Consider the following 17,660-nt stretch of genomic DNA (forward strand, 5'->3'; position numbering starts at 1 on the left):
ACAGAAAGTTGGAGCACTTGAGAATTGACAGGTTATCAACAAGCCACGTACGTACGGTATATCGAAAGGGCGATGCATCCATTGTTTCCATTGCCGGCACAAGTAATGATGAATTGATGATATATGACCAATTTTTTTGCTTTGATTTTGAGGCCCCCTAAATACTCTCTCTTTTCTAAATTAGTTGTGGTGGCTTTTTTTCTCGAAATAAGCGTACCTACACAGTGAAACGCGTTTAGGTATCTGAACAAGTTTAACAAAAACAAACTAATTTGAAATAGAGGGAATATTATATTTTGGATAAGCGAGGTGAAGTCCAAAATGATCCATTCTGAATCATTCTCTGACTAGCTATTACGCTCTCTCTGCCAGTGACACCAATGTGCCACGATAAATCGCAAGAACATATGAAGTGACGTCGCCACCCACCTAGGTTGGCCGGCCCATTCATAAAATTGTCAAGAACAAATGAATGACGCCTTGCTCCCACGCAAATCGGCAAATGGCAGCAGGCAGCATGCGGGCAGAAGCATTTCTCATCAGTTGCTGTTCTGGTCGACGAGCACGTGCACGGTGGCGGAGACGGCCTTGTCCGTGGCGACGACGACCTGGTTGCCGGACACGTTCCTGAGCGTGTGCCCCGGGAACGCGTCGCCGGCGACCAGCGAGTACTGCACGTGGCCGATCCTGTCCGGGAAGAGCAGCACGGGCGCGAAGTCCACCGTCCACTCGCTCCCGTTCCCGTCCGCCGAGCCCCTCGCCGCCGTGGACTTGACGTTCATCCCCATGGCGGAGTTCTGCTGCACGTAGACCTGCTCCACCGTCTTGAACGCGCCGTCGAGCTGCACGATGTCCACGCCCTTGCCCCTCCCGTTGAACAGGTTCCCGGTGATCTGCACGCCCCGGGCGACGCCGTTCACCGCCTTGAGAATCACGTTAGCGTCGCCGAGGAAGAATGACCCCGAGACGTGCAGCAGCACGGGGTCCTCGGCGACGATGCTGGTGTAGTCCATGTAGCAGTTGGTGACCCACGTCTGGGTGAGCCCCGGCACCTTGAGGTAGATGCCGGTGCCGCCGAAGCCGGACGCCTTGTTGTAGCAGTGCACGCCCGAGATGGTGTTGGCGCCGCCGGTGACCATGATCCCCGTGCCCGCCGAGAAGACCACCACGTCGGCCACCGAGTTGTCGTTGCCGTCCAGCCGTATGCCCGTGCCCGTGAAGGCGCGCTCGCCGGCGTCGCTGCCCGCCGTCATGTGCTGGCCCAGGAACGTGTTGCGGATGTACGTCTCATGGCCGCCGCGCACCGCGATGCCGTCGGTGCCGAAGTGGGTGACGTAGAGGTTGTCGATGCTCACCCGGAGCGAGTCCACCACCCTGACGCCGCCGCCGCGGTAGCTGCAGTCCAGCATCAGGTCCCGGAGGGTGACGAACTCGTAGTGGTAGCTTCCCGAGGAGGACGACGACCCGGCCGACAGCTCGATCAGGTACCGGTCAGTCGGGAACTCCGCCGACGCCCGCAGCGAACCGCCGTGGATCTGACACGTGCACGTACTTACACCAGTCAGCAAGACACAGACAACACATTGGAATTTGGAAATACGTCGTGCATTGCACAGGACTACGTTTGTTTTCTTACCTTGAAGTTGCCGCCGCCAGAGGCCGGCAGGGTGAGCGGCCCGTTGACGAGGTAGGTGCCGCCGTCGAGGTGGATCTCGGCGCCGCCGAGGTCAGGGATGCCACCGGTCATGGTGGCGTTGGAGGGCAGGCTGAAGGCGTCGGCGATGGCCTTCTTGATCGCCGCGGTAGCGTCCGCCGCGCCGGTTGGGTCGGCGCCGTAGTCCGTCACGTGGTACACCCGCGACGCCGAGGACTGCAACGAAATGCACACGCATACACGCCGACACGTCAGACGTGACAGTACAATACCATGGGAAGTGTAAGTGTGTAACAAAGCGTAGTGCGGACAGATTGTTTTTGCACCCGGGAGTATATGCTGCTAGTTTTTTAAATTAATTTTACGAAAAAGGATATTTCCGTGTAAAAAAGATAAATTTTGGTGTTGAAAATAAGCTCTTTACAAGATATTTCCATGTTTTTTACAGATGACGTAAAATATGTCTCTTTTCTACGAATTTTGGCATTCCCACATATAATTTTGATATATACGTGTGAAATGTTTGTTTGACTTTCTTTTAAATGTTTGTTAATAACAAAACTGTATTTCCGGTCGTAGTGCGTCCAATGATACGAGCACGAGTAGCGGGCGAGCATTGGACGTTTGTCGGGTGGGTGGTTGTCAGCTGTGAGGTGGGGCAGTTGCTACTTTCTGGCAGGAGCATTACCAAACACGGAAGGAAAAGATGAAGAAATTGTTTGTTAGGATGCAAAGTTTCTTTCCTGATATACCTAACGTTCTTGAGAGAATTGCGTGTGAGATTGGAAAATGTCCGAAGCTGGTGAAACACGAAGAAAATGTAGACCCTGATTGCAGTCAAGAACCCTGACGCACGTTGCCTCTGCAGTCTTGAGCAAAGAAAATATACAGCGGGAAGATGATGTTCTACCACTTTTTTTCTAAATGTAAAAAAGGTTCCTTTTTTGAGGTGAAAGGAACGGCTCATTTTCCTTTGGAAAAGCGAACGAAAAATGTCCCAGAAAGCAAACCGACACTTTCCTCTGTTCCTCTGCGCTTGTGAAGAAACTGGGGATTTGCTAACTATGGTCCCGTGTGATCTACTAATCGCAGATGATCAGTTTGAGTAAAGGCAAAGGACGCTAACGTTAATAACAACTGCTCCCAGGAACACGATGATGATCCAACGGGAGGGTTATGGATGAAAGCACCACATGATTACACCAACAGCTCTCGTCTTAATTTGAAAATATAAGTGATTAGAAGCAGAGAGATTAGTCCAAATGGAGGAAGCATGCATGTAAGTACTGACCGTGGCAAGCCCCCTCCTGGCCGCGCCGAAGGAAGATCTGACGCTCGCCACCCTCCCCGCCGCGAGATCCCTGTACCGGCGCTCGGGAACTCCGCCGGCGAAACCGCCGGAGCCGTGGTGAGCCCAGGCTTCTGCGCCGCCGGCCAATGCAAGAAGAAGAAAATGCAGCAGAGCCCCGAGAAGAGGAGGCGCCAGGAGGCCGCGGCTGCCAAGAACCTCCATGCTTTCCTCCGTCCCCTCTCTCTCTCTCTCTTCCTTGAATCTGATCTCTCTGCTACAGCATCAATGGCGTCCCTGTATCTATCGGTCTATCTATATAAGCTTTTTCTCTGTCTGGGTGCAGTGGCGTCGTGGGTTTACTAGGCGAAGGGTCGGTGTAGAGTACACGCATATATAGCCAGGTTCCAACAGCAGAGCAGCGTCGTACTATGTGAGAGAGGATGCTGCCGTCGCGCGCCCCTCGCGATGGTTACGATGTTTGGTGGAAGTGAGGTTACAAAGTCTCTCTGTTTCCTCCGTGTGATGTACTAGTAACTGAAGGAGAGGAGAGGATGAAGCACAAGCATAATTAGAGAGCGACGACCTATACAGCTGCCAGTACCTAGTTAATGGCAGAAGTACATGGCAATGGTTCGATAATTGACAAAGTCTACTCAATGGAACCAATGAATGGGTCCTGCAGGCACTCTCTGCCAAATGCCAATAGGCCTGGCTACTGCCCGGCTATGACATTGAACTTGGAAACAATTCTTCTTATTCTTCTTCTATTCTTACTGTCAAAGTACTCGACCTCATATGGTTCTTTTTTCTTCTGAAGACGAAGCAGCAATGTGCGAGGGATCAACAGGTGTAAAATCTTTGCTAGATCCTGTTGGTCAGTGACCAACCAGTTTAAACTAACTAAACTTCGACGGATGCATCGAGCTGCTGAGCCGCCGACCAAGTTTTATAAACAGACGAGTAAAAAAAATAGCGGAGTGCATCTACTAGAAGAAGAAGGAGGTGGCCAGGTGGTGTGTGCATCTTGGTGCGTGCGACCTTGTTTACTCGGACCCAAGAAGGGCCGATGGAAAGTTGCTTTGGTTGTTGTGTGTGGGGTGTTGATATTCTTTCCTCCCCTGTTTTATCCGGCCTTCTTCTTTCTTTTCCTTTCCGTGTGTGCTCTCCTTACTTTGTTCCCACCCCACGCCCCAGATGTTCCTCTTAAATCTATTTGGAATTAAGCTCTATACTTTGTGCCCAACGTGCGTACGTGTGTCACATTGTGTGACTTGTATTGTTGAGTAGTACATTAATATGGTAACCTCCTCCTACGTATATATACGTATGGGCCGTTGCAACTGCTGCATAATGTAATGTACTAGCATACGTACTCACCGGTGCTCCGCTAGAGAGAAAGATCATTTGATTTGTTGGGGTTCCGGCCAACTTGTTGACAGAACAGTTGAAAAGGGAGAAAAAAAATCTAATTTTTAAACCATGAACTATTAGTGGTTCTGCGATTTGAACCATGAACTTTGAACCCATATCGTTTGTATCCTGAATTTGCCAATCTCGATCTAAATCGAACCTAGGATGATAGCCAAACAAGGATTATTGACGTGGCAAGGCAAAGGGTGACCGGGATTTCGGTTGGTCTTGTGGGCACGCAAGCGTGCGAAAGTCGGGCCGATCCAGAGCAGCGTCGTATGTGAGGCAGGATGATGTCGTCGCGATGGTTACAGTGTTTGGTGGAAGTGTGGTTAGAGCATCTCCACTCATTGGAGCTCCCAGGCCGAAATCTAACGCTAGTTAGCACCAGATGAATATAAATTTTCGGCTTGGAAGGCCCAATTTCCCAGCGGTGAACCCACGGCCGCTCCCCAGGCTAGGCGGATTCGACCAAAAACATACCAATTTTCGGCAAAATTTCAGAATACAACACAAAATATGGAAGCTTATGACCGTTGTTCGCCGAGATTTAGCATTATTTGAACAAAGCAAATAGGACAACAACACAACAAACACAACAAATCATGGTGCACCAGCTCTTGCTGCACCCTTGCGAGCCCATATGTGGTCGACCAGGTTGTCATGCAGCTTTTGGTCCACACCAGTCTTGGATCTCCTGGCGTATAGCTAGGAAGGAAGCCCATGATGCCGGCACCTGGCCATCAAGCTCTGCAAGAGGATCCTGTCGCTGATATGGGTGCAGCAACTCGGCCTCGGGAACTGGATATTTCCGCTCATTCTCTATGATCATGTTGTGCAATATATTATATCACACAACAGTTTATCACCTTCTACATCTGATCATGCGACCAAGTCATAGCTGGGAACCGGACAACTGCAAATCTCTGCTGGAGGATACCAAATGCTCGCTCGACGTCCTTCCTAGCAGTTTCTTGCTCCTTGGCAAACCACACTTCTTTTGGCAGCTTCGGGCTTGAGATCATTTTCACAAATGTTAACCATGTAGGATAGATGATATCTGCAAGGTAGTATCCCTTGTTATATTGGCGCCCATTGACCTCACAGTTCACCGGGGGAGCATGGCCCTCAAGAAGCTTGGCAAAGATAGGCGAGCACTGCAAGATGTTGATGTCGTTGTTTGAGCCTGCCATTTCAAAGAAGGAGTGCCAAATCCAGGTATCATATGTAGCCACTGCCTCAAGTACCACACTACATCCTCCTTTGTGGCACTTGTACATGCCTTGCCAAGCCATTGGACACTTTTTCCACTTCCAATGCATGCAGTCGATGCTTCCATGCATCTCAGGAAATCCTCTTGCTGCATTGGTTGCAAGTATCTGTGCAGTATCTTGAGCAGTGGGTGATCTCAAGTATACTTCCCCGAACACTGCTATGACTGCCCTGGAACACTTGTATAAGCAATCAATGGCGATGCTCTCGGCCATGCACAGATACTCATCGGCATTGTCACCCGGAGCTCCATATGCAAGCAATCTCATAGCGATCGTGCACTTCTGTAGCGAGAAAAACCCAATCATGTCAGCAGTCTGGTTTGCATCGGAAGTAGGGTTCCAAGTCCCGGACAACATACACAATCCTCAAAAAGAGATCCCGGCTCATCCTGAACCGGTGCTGGAATACTGCCTCACGATGCAACGGTTAATCGGCGAATTAATCGGCGTACAACATGATGTAGCCCTCCAGGCACTGCCTTGCCTTGGCCTTCTGGCGACCGGGCACCTAGCCGCCACGCCGAGGCTTTGAGTTCCGCTCGGCGTATAGGGTGGTCAGAGACGCCAGGATCATCATGTGCTCTTCATCTTCATCAGCGCGGCGGCGTTCTCCTCCTCCAACAGCGAAACAAACATTTGCTCGTCGTCGTCGGAGTCCATGACTGAGCAATCAAAACACCGAACACCTCATGGGCGTGGTGCCGCAGAGGTCGGCACAGGGATCGGCACGGGGATCGACAAGGAACGTCGATAAGGTGATGAACGGCGGCGAGCTCGACAGTAGCTAGGGAGTGGGTGCGGAGGGTGGGGGTGGTGCCGGTGGCGAGGTGGAGGCGACGAGCTGGTTTGGGCAATGCGAGTGGAGTGGGGGGATCTTTGTGGGTGTGACGCCGACAGACCTGGCCCACGCTCTTTTTCACTTCATCCGGCGCTCCCAGGTACTCCCTGGGGTGTTGGGTTCGGCCTAGGATCTCCGGATGAAAAACGGTCCAATCAGCGAAAATTGGGCTCCTAGGTGCGCGGATGTGGGATTTTCATGCATCCAGCGATAAAATTCAGCCTGGAGAGGGGTTCCTGGTGAGCCGAGTGGAGATGCTATTAGTAGAAGATCTCTCTCTCTGGTCTGTGTGTTGCAGTAGTAATTGAAACTTGAAAGAGGAGCGGAGGAGCTTGGAGAGAGCAACAGCTACTAGTAGCTAGTTAATTGACAAGGTCGATCTACTCAGTGCAACCGACGTGGGTCCTGCAAGCACTCTTTGCCAATAGGCCTGGCTGCGGCATGGCGTTGAATTTGGAACCATTTTTCTTCCTTTGCTGCTGTCACAGCGCTGCACCATCAACAATGTGCGAGGAATCCGCCATTGTCAACAGGTGCAATCTACCTTAGATCCTGTTGATCAGTGACCGACCCTTTTAAATTAGTCAAGATGCATATGAAACGCCGAGCAGGTTTTATTTACCAACGGTAACTCTTCTCGCGTCACCACAAAAATAAATGCAGCAAAGTAGAGTAGAAGAGGTGGAGCGGGTGGCCAGGTGGTGTGCCGATCTTGGTGTGTGCGGCCTTGTTTACTCGGGTCCAAGGAGAGCCGATGGAAAGTCGCTTTGGTGTGCCTTGTGGGTGTTCTCGTATTATTCCCGCTTTATCCTTCTTCTTTCCTTTCCTTGTGTGTTCTTCTTTTACTTTGTTCCCACCCCACGACTTAGATGCTCCTCTAAAATATAATATCCGGCATTGCGCTCTACTTTTGTAAAATCTATCTGGAGTTGAGCTCAATATATTCCTTGCATTTTTTGCTAATTCTGAGTCGATTGTTCTAACGTCCCGAAAAAAACTATTGTAGTACAGTAGTAGATTTGCATGTTGTTTCTGTTTTTCTGTTGTGATGCCATCTACATGCTTAGACAAACTCTATTCTTATGGTTTTATATAAACTCTATTCTTATCCCTTAATTTAAACAAACCCTCAAAACAAAAGTGTAAACAAATAAAATTATTTTCAAATTAAAAATAAACATTTGTGCTGTTGGGGCTTTTAAATTTCCAAGACTTCGGGGCCTGGCACCCGGAGAGGAATGGAGTCTTCTCTGTTTGTAGTGCCTACAAGCTAGGTATGCGACAGAGGCTGTTGGATATGACCTCTGGAGAGAACAGCAGTGCCCTAGATGGCAAGAGATTGATATGGGACATGGTATGGAAGTGTCATGTGCCACCAAAAATTAGAGTGTTGGCTTGCGCTTGCTACCAGCTCTCTAGCTGTTAAGAAAAGTGTGCACAGAAGGATCTCAACAGTTAATCCCATGTGCTCTATTTGTGGAACCGATATGGAGGGCGAGCATCATGATGTGGTGTGTTGTGCCCTTGCTAAGACACTGAGAGATGGTATGAGCAGCTGGTGGTCTCTACCTTCTGAAGCTGATCTTTTGCAGCCTGTGACTGAGAATGGCTCTTCAATCTGCCGGGCGGTGTCAACTCAGAGATGAGAGTAAGTATTTTGTTTCTCTTATGGCGTGCCTGGCATCACCGCAACAATGTGATGCATGGAGATGGGAAAACGTGGAAAACTATGCGACTTCCTTGGGTGGTGGCAAGCAGGAGGTGGACAGTAAAGGAAAAGCTCCTATGTTACTTGCACATGTGCTTGGCCCTGCCCCAGAGTGCCATCGATCTGAGTGGAAGAGAACGAATGTTGATGCTGGCTGGGACGCTCATTCTGGTAGGGCAGGGGTCGGAATCATGAAACCATCTTGGAGAAGCGACTTGGACAGCATGGAGAACTGTTGATGATTGCTCTAGTGCGGAGGAAGCCGAGCTCCTTGCGTGTTTTGAAGGACTCCGGCTGATGGAGACTAGCTGCCGATGCCCGGGAATCCTAGAGTCTATCCTAGAGTCTGATTGTGTGAATGTCATTGCCTCTCTGAAGTCTGCTAATGAGTCTCGCTCTTCCCTTTGGTGTATCCGCGCCTAGTGCAGTTAGGCAAGCGGGAGTGCAGAGTGTTAGATGACTCAGGACCTTTCTGTGTGGTTGGCCTGATCGTCGAAGATTGTATGAACTCTATTTTGCCTTGATCAATAAATCTCATTGGTTCCCCTAAAAAAAAAAAACTCCAAGGCTTGGAGGAATTTCCCCTGAGAATTGGTTTTGTGAAAGGTCCAAAGGATTCTAGCCAGAGTGCCAACCTCTGTCTCTGGGAATACCACCTGAGAAATGGTTTCTTGACAATTGAGGTACCTGAGCCCCAAAAGTGATGTGAGCCCTTTTGGGATCTGTTGTGAAAGGAAGTTATCACTTACCAGATAAGTCGATACCTGCTATGAAAGCTATCGTGTTGTTGAAAACATAAGCCTCAATCTTCCAGATTATCTTAAGCTGCTCCACTAGCAGGTAGCGGTATGTGGTGTTTCCATTTTTCAGTCCTTGCATCATGGAAGTGAAGTTCACAAAATTGTCTGGGATGCGTCCACTGAGCTTATTTTGTGACAGGTCCAATAGCTGAAGTTGATGAAATTGCAATATCTGTGAGGGTATGCTGCCGTCGAAGAAATCTTAGTTTAGGCAAGCTCTCACTTATCCAACAAGGTATTCAACCTGAGAAATTATTCTCCCAGATGTAGAGTGATAAGTTATTTGTTGTTCTTAAGAACCGAAGGAAAGGTTCCTCTGAAATTGTTATTGGCTAGATGTAGAGACTGAAGCTTACGGTTAGGTGTCACCGAGAATGGAACTATGCCATTGAGCGAGTTGCTGGACAGATACATGAATTCCAAACGTGGCATCTGCCATAAACGTTTGGAGGTCGAAAGATCTCCATGTAACACATTGTCTGATAGGTCCAGAAATCTTAGTTCAGCAATACCTCACCCTGATCTGTTAGAAGTGTGTCATCCCCCGAAGTTGCTATGGAGGCTTGTCAAACCAACCCACCAGGTCTGCAACAACGTTGTTTTCCGTGAAGTCAATGTATTTCAGGGTCGTGCAAGCTTGAAAGGTCATGTCATGAAGGCTCGTATATCCATTGTATGCAGCATGCCCCTCCCGCACAAATGGATGGCGGGAACAGCCTAGAGAAGCCGTTCCTTGCAATGTTTACATAAGAAAGAATGTTGCTATTCCCTAGCTCAAATATGACATCACCTCCGAGCTGATTCTCTGACAGCAACACAACACTTAGTTTTACCAAATGAGAAACTGTACTGGTATCAGGCCTTGTAAATAGTTCTGCGTCAAGTCCATGTGCGTCAGTTCTGTCATGTTACCAATCTCCAGCGGGATGCACCCTGTCAGATTGTTAGCTGGATTGATCCGCTCAAATTGATTGAGTAGAGAGAGAGCCTCTTCAAGCTTGTCAAGTTACCAATCTCTTCAGGCAATGCACCATCAAGACCCAAACCTCCCAGTTGTAGTTTAGTGAGCTGCTTCAGCCGGCCAATGTTGCGTGGAATTGTGCCTGTCAAATACTGGTTGCTGCTGATCTGAACTTCACCAAACTTGCCAGGTCACCAATTGCTCCTGGAATGTCACCATGCAGACCTTTACGAAATAGGATGAGCCTCTTCAGGTTGGGGAAAGCAGAGAAGTCTAACTGTTGAAGTGTGACATTCAGACTCTCACGGGTGATGTTGAGCTCTATGAAGGTGCGTCAGCCGAGTTGCAACTGATGTGCATCCAGTGGCAGAGGCTGCTCGAGTTGGCCAACGATCATGAACTTAGTGACTCACCAGCACCGGCCAAGCTAGCCTTCCAATTCACAAGGGCTTCAGCTTCACGCTGGGTGTCGGAACTCACCGGTGTGACAATGGCACAGAGTAGGAGACAGGTGCAAGATAGTAGGAGGTGTTTCATGTTGGCGTGGGCGTGGACAGTCAGAGAGAAGGATTCAGCAAGCAGGATAGAAGTGCCAGGCTAGTCATAGGCATGTTGATTTCTTGATAGGCAAATCCCATGAACAGAACCGGGCTTTGATGATTGGAATGATGACAGAACCTGACACTAGAGAAGTGCTTTGTTGCACCACAGATAGTGTGTGCTGCACCACAGAACAAAAACTTATAGGGAAGAAGGTGGCCGGCTGGCCAGCCGACTATTAGAATGGTTGTTTATCAGTCACCTGAACCAAGTATATATGCCCCTTTCTTGGCAAATGCTTAGTTTAGAATCAGGACGGCCTACAAGCATACACAGGTATATTCCAAGAGGGAACAAGGATTATAAGAAGGTTATAACAGTGAATGACAAGGGAAATGGCCGTGCTACCTTGATGGCAGGAGAGAGAAGAGAAGACATGATAAAAGGTCAAACGAAGATTCACACACATATCTTACACTCTCTCCAACTAAAAAGCTTTGTAAAACTTTATTTTGACCACTAATTATTCTTAAAATATATTTACAAAATTCAAATTATTTCGGTACTATTAAACTTTTTCTAGAAGAACTGATAAACCACTCTCCAAGCTCCCAGTCTGGATCTTCGAAGATTATTGGTAGTCAAAGTTTGAATGTTTATCTAGGCCTATGCCCGACCATGTAAACCCCACATGGCCAAGTTAAATTCCGAGAAAGAAGATTGACAACACTCTCAATGGCATTATACGTAGGGTCTATTTATGGTTCATGGGTGCTAACTATAGTTCATAATTTAAATTACCCAGCTCCCTCGGCAAGCAGCTAAAAAATCGCAAAGGAAATGAATAATGCATCACAAAATGTTCTTCGAGATCTTTTGTATATACATTTTTTAATAATTCAGGGAGCAAAGTTTGCCCAACCATATGAAGAAAAGCTATGACTTTTGTATCCTTAAATCCCAACATGTAAGCAAATGGCAGTAATATCCTACACAACAAGGTTGATGAGATATAGTCATCTAGCAGGTATTTGATCTAATGCTATTGTTCTAGAGCTGGCTACAATATAAAAAGAGAGAAATGTGGCTAATTCATGTACTCACATTCTATACATTTTTTTTCTAGAAAAACATACTGACAAGCAGCTTGTCCAGAAGTTAATTCCATCTATGCGCAAGTGAGTAGACCTTCAACGCAAATGCCTGTGGGGATGTCGCCTTCCCGCTCTACAGTCTCCAGCACCGCTCGGTAAAGCTTTGTCCATGAGCATCGATCGTCTGCCCCAACTACATTCCAGAAAGTCGGATTGGGGCTCGGCGGGTAAGCAGCAACTACTAAGTCAGCAATCCTGCCCACTTTGACAACTGGCCGGGGGAAGTCCAATGCCAAGTTGTCAACTTTATGCTCATAAATTTTTCCATTCCTGTCGAGTTTGTACCTGGATGTGCCACTGAAGCAGCCATATGATTCCCACGGGACACGCGGGGTGCCCCAAAGTTCCCAGCGCACAACTATGGAGTTCTCTGATAGCTGCCAAATGCGTGATATGTCAAGCCCAATTTCACTGAATAGCAGACGCCCGTGGAATCTGAGAGCCCAGAAGATTGTTTTGTAGTTATCAATCCCATGGAAAGTGTTCAACGGATCAACAAATGTGATGTCCTCGCTGCAATGCGATGTAAAGAACGTTTATAATCACCATCTTATGAGAGTGCTAGAACGAATAGAAGTTCGCAAAAAATGAAATTCATGCAGGTAGTGTTCTTGTCAGACACAACCAGAATCACAGTTAGTTATTTGTATTAGTACTAGGACACCTAGTGTCAAAGTTGGTGATGATGGACTGTTACTGTCACTGCCTTCTAGTGATAGTAACCTCTTATAAATTGGCTGTGTGTTCGTCAGTTTAATTCAGTTCCAACCTGGAATACAACATATTATCAGTTTGAAAAAGGTTAATAATACTGGGACAGTAGAACAAATCACCACCACATCCAGACTATCTTTCACTCGTATCACTGGCAAGCTGTACTAATATTTTCACAATTAGCCATTTTACGAGCACCAGCTTGCTATTAACTACGCAATTTCAGTTCAAGTTTCACCACCAAGATGTTTCCATGATTAATCACCAACGAACATTTTAGGTACTACCAGACACAAAAATTAAACAGAAGCAGTGACAGTAAACAGGAGGGCCTCCTCACCGGTAGATGTCGTAATTGGGCTCCCGGACGAAGACGGCCGGCAGGTCGTCGCGCAGCGTGCGCACCGCCGTCCCAAGGTTGAGGTAAAAATCGGACCTTCGCGGGTCCCCGCCGCCGCCGCTTGCGCCCCGGCTCCTGGTGTCCCCGGACTTGGCCGTGGGGGCTTCCTGCTGCGAGGCGCTTAGGAGGAGCGGGAAGTTGAGGTGGATTGGGGCCGCGCCCTGCGCCGAGCCGGAGCCGTGGAACCTGCCGCCGGCCGACAGGGCGAACTGGGATTTGGGCGGATTGGGCGGCGATCTGCAGGACGGCGTGGGGAGCTTGGGGAGGAGGAAGGCCATGGCTTACTACTGCTCTCGATTTTGTTACCCTCCGAGATGATTTTGATGTCTGCTACTTGTCGTCTTCTCCTACGAGCCCTAGATGTTCCATGTAGTAGAAGCTTCAACTGCCATTCTTGGGTGCGTGTGGACTGTGGTGCGATGGTGTATTTTGTGTGTGTGCTCGAGAAAAGAGGGCGGTTTTGAGTGGCTGCCGAAGCTGCAACGAGCTTGGTGTGCGAGAAAGACGGTCGCATACGTTACAATGTCGTCTAACAAATATACTCCGATCCGCATATGTGTTTCCTTGAGCAAAATTAGCTAGGATTACATTCTTTTTCTTCCCCCAACCCTAACCCCTACCCCCGCGCCCGCCGCCGCCGGCCGCCTTCCGCTCGCGCCGCCAACCTCCCCACCGGCCCGCCGCGCGCGCTCGAGCCCTCGCTCCCGTCGCCCCGTGGGCGGCCGGAGCGCGCCGCCGCCTCCTCCAGCCCCCCCGTCCCTCCTCCAGCCTCTCACCCGCCCGGCCGGGCAAAGCCCGCGCGGTGCCGGCGGCGGCGGAGCTTCCCTTCTCCGCGTGCTTGGAGGCCCGACGGGGCGGCCCTCCTTGCGGTGGTGAAGTGCGGCGGCGCCGGCGCAAGCCGAGGTCGCGGCGGCGGAGCGTGCGGTCGCGGCGGCGCCTCGTAGCCCCTTGTCGTGCCTCTCGCCGTCCTCCTCCCGCGCGTCGATCGGGCCGTCGGGCGGTCGCGGCTAACGGTGGGCGGCGCTGCGTCGGTTCCGGCCGGCGCAGTTCTTGCTCTGCCGGCGGCGGGCGCTGGCGGCGTGTTGCCCGGCGCGGTCTTGCTACGCCGCCGTTGGCCATGGGCTTGGGCCCGAGGGCTCCGGCGGATGCGGGTTTGTGGGCCCAGATGCGGGCACTGGCAGGTCCGGCCGATATTCCCTTCTCGCCGTGACCGGCGTTGAGGCCCTCGGATTCGGGGGTGGCCACATTTGCGAATACGGCATCCTCGAAGCCCATCTCGTGTCGGCGTCCTTCGGGTTCTCGCGGGGGTTCTCGACACTCGGACGATGCACTGGGCGTCGTCCTGGTCGGCTTTTTTGGGATAGGGTTCCTAAGCCGGCGCGTGCTCGCCGGGTAGGCGGCATGTTCCGTACTGCATCTGCTCTTGCGGTTGTGGTCTCTCCCTACGATCTATTTGGGTCACGCCGCGAGAGTCGGCGTCTTTGGTGTTGGTGCATCCGTCGTGGCGCCGCCGATCCAACGTCGAGCGACGTCTGGTTCCGGGTCTGGCCGGGCTTGGCCAACCAGCTCTTGCGTCCTTCCTGTGGGTGAATCTAGTTGGGGCTAGGTCTTAGTGTGGCTTGGGTTGGAGGTGCGGTTGTGAGCTATGTTCTGTCCGCTCTGCGTCCTCGCGACGGCGACCAGATTTTGACCCGGTGGGATCTAGGCGAAAGCTACGCAAGGCCTTGCCATTGCCGGTGACGGCGTCACCTTTCAGGTGTCGTTCCCTTGTTGAAGGCGTCCCGATGTGGATTCCCCGTTTCGAATTGATGGTTTCCGTCCCTCCGCCTCAACCTGCTAATCTTGGTGGCCCCGCTTCGGGCAACCTTCTCTTGTAGTGTTTTGTGGATCACCCTTTGATCTCTCGCTGGTGTTCCAGCCCTCTCACCTCGTCAGCCTGGCTACTTTTACACGGCCTTGCTGCGGTAGCTGACGGCCCGCCTAGTGCCTTGGGGGGCTTTGCTAGGTCGGCGTCTGGTCGTAGTCTCGGCTGGTGTGCCTATCCCAATGCCATTGGAAGATGTTGTGTTTCTGGTCTGGACCTAACCCGAGCTCGGGGGTGGTGGTTCGGGGTCTGGGTGAAAGCTTTGCAGGCCCGCGGTCTCTGCCGACGACGATGACGCATTCATGCGCCATGCACCTTCTTGGAGGCGTCGCCGCAAGACCCCCTCACCTTTGGATCCTCAAGTTCTGCTAGGATGGTGGCCCGCCGTCGAGTCCCCCTTGAGCTGTTGTGTTGATGCAGTAGGAGGTTTGTTGGCGTGGACATTGACGTGCTCGCTCCGATGCAACAGATGACAAAGCTCCCCCAACCTGGCGCATGGCGGCGTTCTCTGTGTTGTCGTTTGTTGTTAGCTTTTCGGTGTGCGTTTCTTATGTGTGTTGTAACTCATGGTGTAACTCCTGGCCGGTTGATGGCTTTGTTAATTCAAAGCCGGGCTCATTTCGAGCCTTCCGTCTAACTAAATTAGCTAGGATCGGTGAGATTTATTTCTTTAATGTAAAAGATGTTTGATATTTAAAAAAAGTCATGAACGCATTCATAATTACATACTCCCTCCCTTTCAAAAAGGATGTCATATATTCATCTAAATTTAGATGTATTTATAACGTATAAGTACATCCAAATTTAAAGAAATCTGCGATATTCTTTTTGGACATAGAGTATAAAAAATCCAGCTCCAAATTTAACCTACAAACAACAAAAAGAAGGCAGATTTGGTTCTGAATTATTCATGTAAAACTCATAATATCCAATGTCGGTTTTATTTCTTTTCTATAAACTCACTGCTCCACCAATCTTTCCTCCCTACCCAACATCTCTTTCCCTCCACGCGCCCTTCTCCTTCTCTGTGGCATGCAGCCTCTTCTTACCTAGCTCCACCCTCTTTGCCTCTCCACTGCAGCCACCAACGCTAGCCTACAGCTGGGCATGGGCAGCCCGGCCCGAAAATCCCGGTCCGGACCGGGTCGGGCTTGCACTTCGGGCCGGGTTCGGGCCTAAATTTTGAGCCCGAACGTCGGGTCGGGCTGGGCTCGGGCTTATAGGTTTTGCAATTTAGGTAAGGTTCGGGCTAGGCTTCTCGGGCCGGGCCGGGCTTTTGCCAGTTCGGGCTCAATTTATCTTCGAGCTTGACATTTTAGCTTCGGGCTTTTTCGGGCTTGGCCCGAAACCCAGCCCGGCCCGAATTTTGCCCAGCTGTACGCTAGCCTAACCTCCTGTAACATCTCAACATTTAGAACCAAACGAGTAGATTTAGAATTTGTGTGTGTGCATTCATGCAACCGAAAATGAGGAAAAAATTGTCATCCTTATTTTTTAAACACAAAGTGATCACAGTTTCTCATATACTGATAACTTAGCTTAGATCATCAATGATGTGCTGTAAATTTTGACATAACTTCTGTTGATTTCCTTATTTCGTGAGGGGGTATTTAAATTCAAATTCAAAATTGAACTATAAAATTCAAATCACATTTAAATATGGAATTTGAATTACAAACAAATATAAACAATAAGATAAAGATAACACTAGATAAACTTCCTGCATTGACATAATAACCTTATTGCGCTTCCATTACAAGTCTCCAAAATATAGATGATAATAATAAGGCTAGAAAGAAGAAAATAAATACTATACTGAACTTGATATTCTCTTTCTTCTTCTTCTTACATGTAAAACAAACAAAGACATAAACATAAACTCTTGTTTTGCTAAAATGTTTGCCTTCACTCAATGGTGAGGCAAATTAGTGTTTAACTCAACTTAGGAAAGTTGGGAAGAACTCTCAAATTCCACATTTAATCTAGAGGATAACGCCCAATCTTGGCAACCATATTTAGGACTTGGATCATTGTACCATAGCATACACTTGAATTGAAAGAGGCAGCAACCACATAACTAGCAACATAAGTTTGATCCAATCAAATGAGGCAATAAACAAGAAGCTATTGCATCCTCTAAATTGGGTTAAGTTAATTAATAAGAAATGCAACATCATTACTAGTATTTGCTAGCACTAATCAGCTAATCAACAGATTAAGTTAAGCCACAACAAGTCACCACATTGAACAACTCAACACTAGGCCATCAAGCAAATACCACTTAGCACTACACAAAAATAACCAAGGCGGGGATAAATATCAACCAACCAAGCACATCCACAAGGGGAGTTCTATTTCCAACATGATAAGTTGAACCGAACTAACTCCACTTGTAAGCATCTCAATCACCAACATGCAGTTGTGTGTTATCGACCAAGGAAAGCATATGACCAACACATAAAAACAACCTTGCAAGCGCACCAACAACCCTTAACACACCACAACTCACATTTTCCATCAACCAATAGCCCTGGATAACCTTCTGGTTATTCAAGAACATCTCAAAAACACACTAGAACATCAAAAAGTACGACAAGCCACCATGGTCACTTAGTAGATATAGGAAACATGTCAAGCATCTAGGAGGAGCATGCTATCCACAAGTCACAGTTTAGCTATAGCCAGAAGAGACACGCTACTCTACATCATTAGGTTGCTACTTGAGGTAATAGGGACATAATTAGCATAGCATTGGTCCAGATTAACTTGAATCTGTCCTAGGACATTTTTAACCATCATCATCATCAAGCATAGCTCTACTGAGTAGTGTTTGTCATCGTTTGTCTATAGGAAGTTTCAGTAGCAGCTAATTCCACCTTAGCCATCTATAACACCAAAGCTATCTAGACAAGTAATTTATTTGTGTATCCTCAATAGAAGTACCAAAGAGCTAATCCTATTAGTAGAAAGCTGCACATGAGTTACTAAGTTAGAAAAAGCTAGCTAATAAAAACTCTAACTGGGCTCGTGGTGGGCCAAGGAGGTTCAAAAC

The 17,660-nt window shown here is 48.9% G+C and overlaps 2 protein-coding genes across 2 annotated transcripts; both read right to left on the reverse strand.

Moving 5' to 3' along the window:
- Window positions 1-271: 271 nt before the first annotated feature.
- Window positions 272-3,300, reverse strand: LOC127336213 (polygalacturonase QRT3). The gene is made up of 3 exons (XM_051363008.2): window positions 2,946-3,300; window positions 1,637-1,870; window positions 272-1,535 (listed from the first exon to the last, which is right to left on the reverse strand). Exons 1-3 carry the CDS (start codon window positions 3,165-3,167, stop codon window positions 540-542), a joined length of 1,452 nt encoding a protein of 483 aa, XP_051218968.1. The 5' UTR covers window positions 3,168-3,300; the 3' UTR covers window positions 272-539.
- Window positions 3,301-11,336: 8,036 nt separating this feature from the next.
- LOC127336212 (uncharacterized) lies at window positions 11,337-13,206 on the reverse strand. The gene is made up of 2 exons (XM_051363007.2): window positions 12,685-13,206; window positions 11,337-12,143 (listed from the first exon to the last, which is right to left on the reverse strand). The coding sequence occupies exons 1-2, from the start codon at window positions 13,020-13,022 to the stop codon at window positions 11,645-11,647; spliced, it is 837 nt and encodes a 278-aa protein (XP_051218967.1). The 5' UTR covers window positions 13,023-13,206; the 3' UTR covers window positions 11,337-11,644.
- Between the last annotated feature and the right edge of the window lie 4,454 nt (window positions 13,207-17,660).

This window comes from Lolium perenne, chromosome 2 (genome assembly GCF_019359855.2).
Source record: "Lolium perenne isolate Kyuss_39 chromosome 2, Kyuss_2.0, whole genome shotgun sequence".
Lineage (NCBI taxonomy): Eukaryota > Viridiplantae > Streptophyta > Magnoliopsida > Poales > Poaceae > Lolium > Lolium perenne.

What these genes read in the sequence shown, in the direction of transcription:
- LOC127336213 (XM_051363008.2), bottom strand. Translation starts at nt 3,167, where the DNA reads ATGGAGGTTCTTGGCAGCCGCGGCCTCCTGGCGCCTCCTCTTCTCGGG. An exon ending in CCAGGAGGGGGCTTGCCACG is followed by an intron (nt 1,871 to 2,945) that starts GTCAGTACTTAC and finishes ATTTCGTTGCAG; the next exon opens with TCCTCGGCGTCGCGGGTGTA. An exon ending in CTGGCGGCGGCAACTTCAAG is followed by an intron (nt 1,536 to 1,636) that starts GTAAGAAAACAA and finishes TGCACGTGTCAG; the next exon opens with ATCCACGGCGGTTCGCTGCG.
- LOC127336212 (XM_051363007.2), bottom strand. Translation starts at nt 13,022, where the DNA reads ATGGCCTTCCTCCTCCCCAAGCTCCCCACGCCGTCCTGCAGATCGCCG. An exon ending in CCCAATTACGACATCTACCG is followed by an intron (nt 12,144 to 12,684) that starts GTGAGGAGGCCC and finishes ATCGCATTGCAG; the next exon opens with CGAGGACATCACATTTGTTG.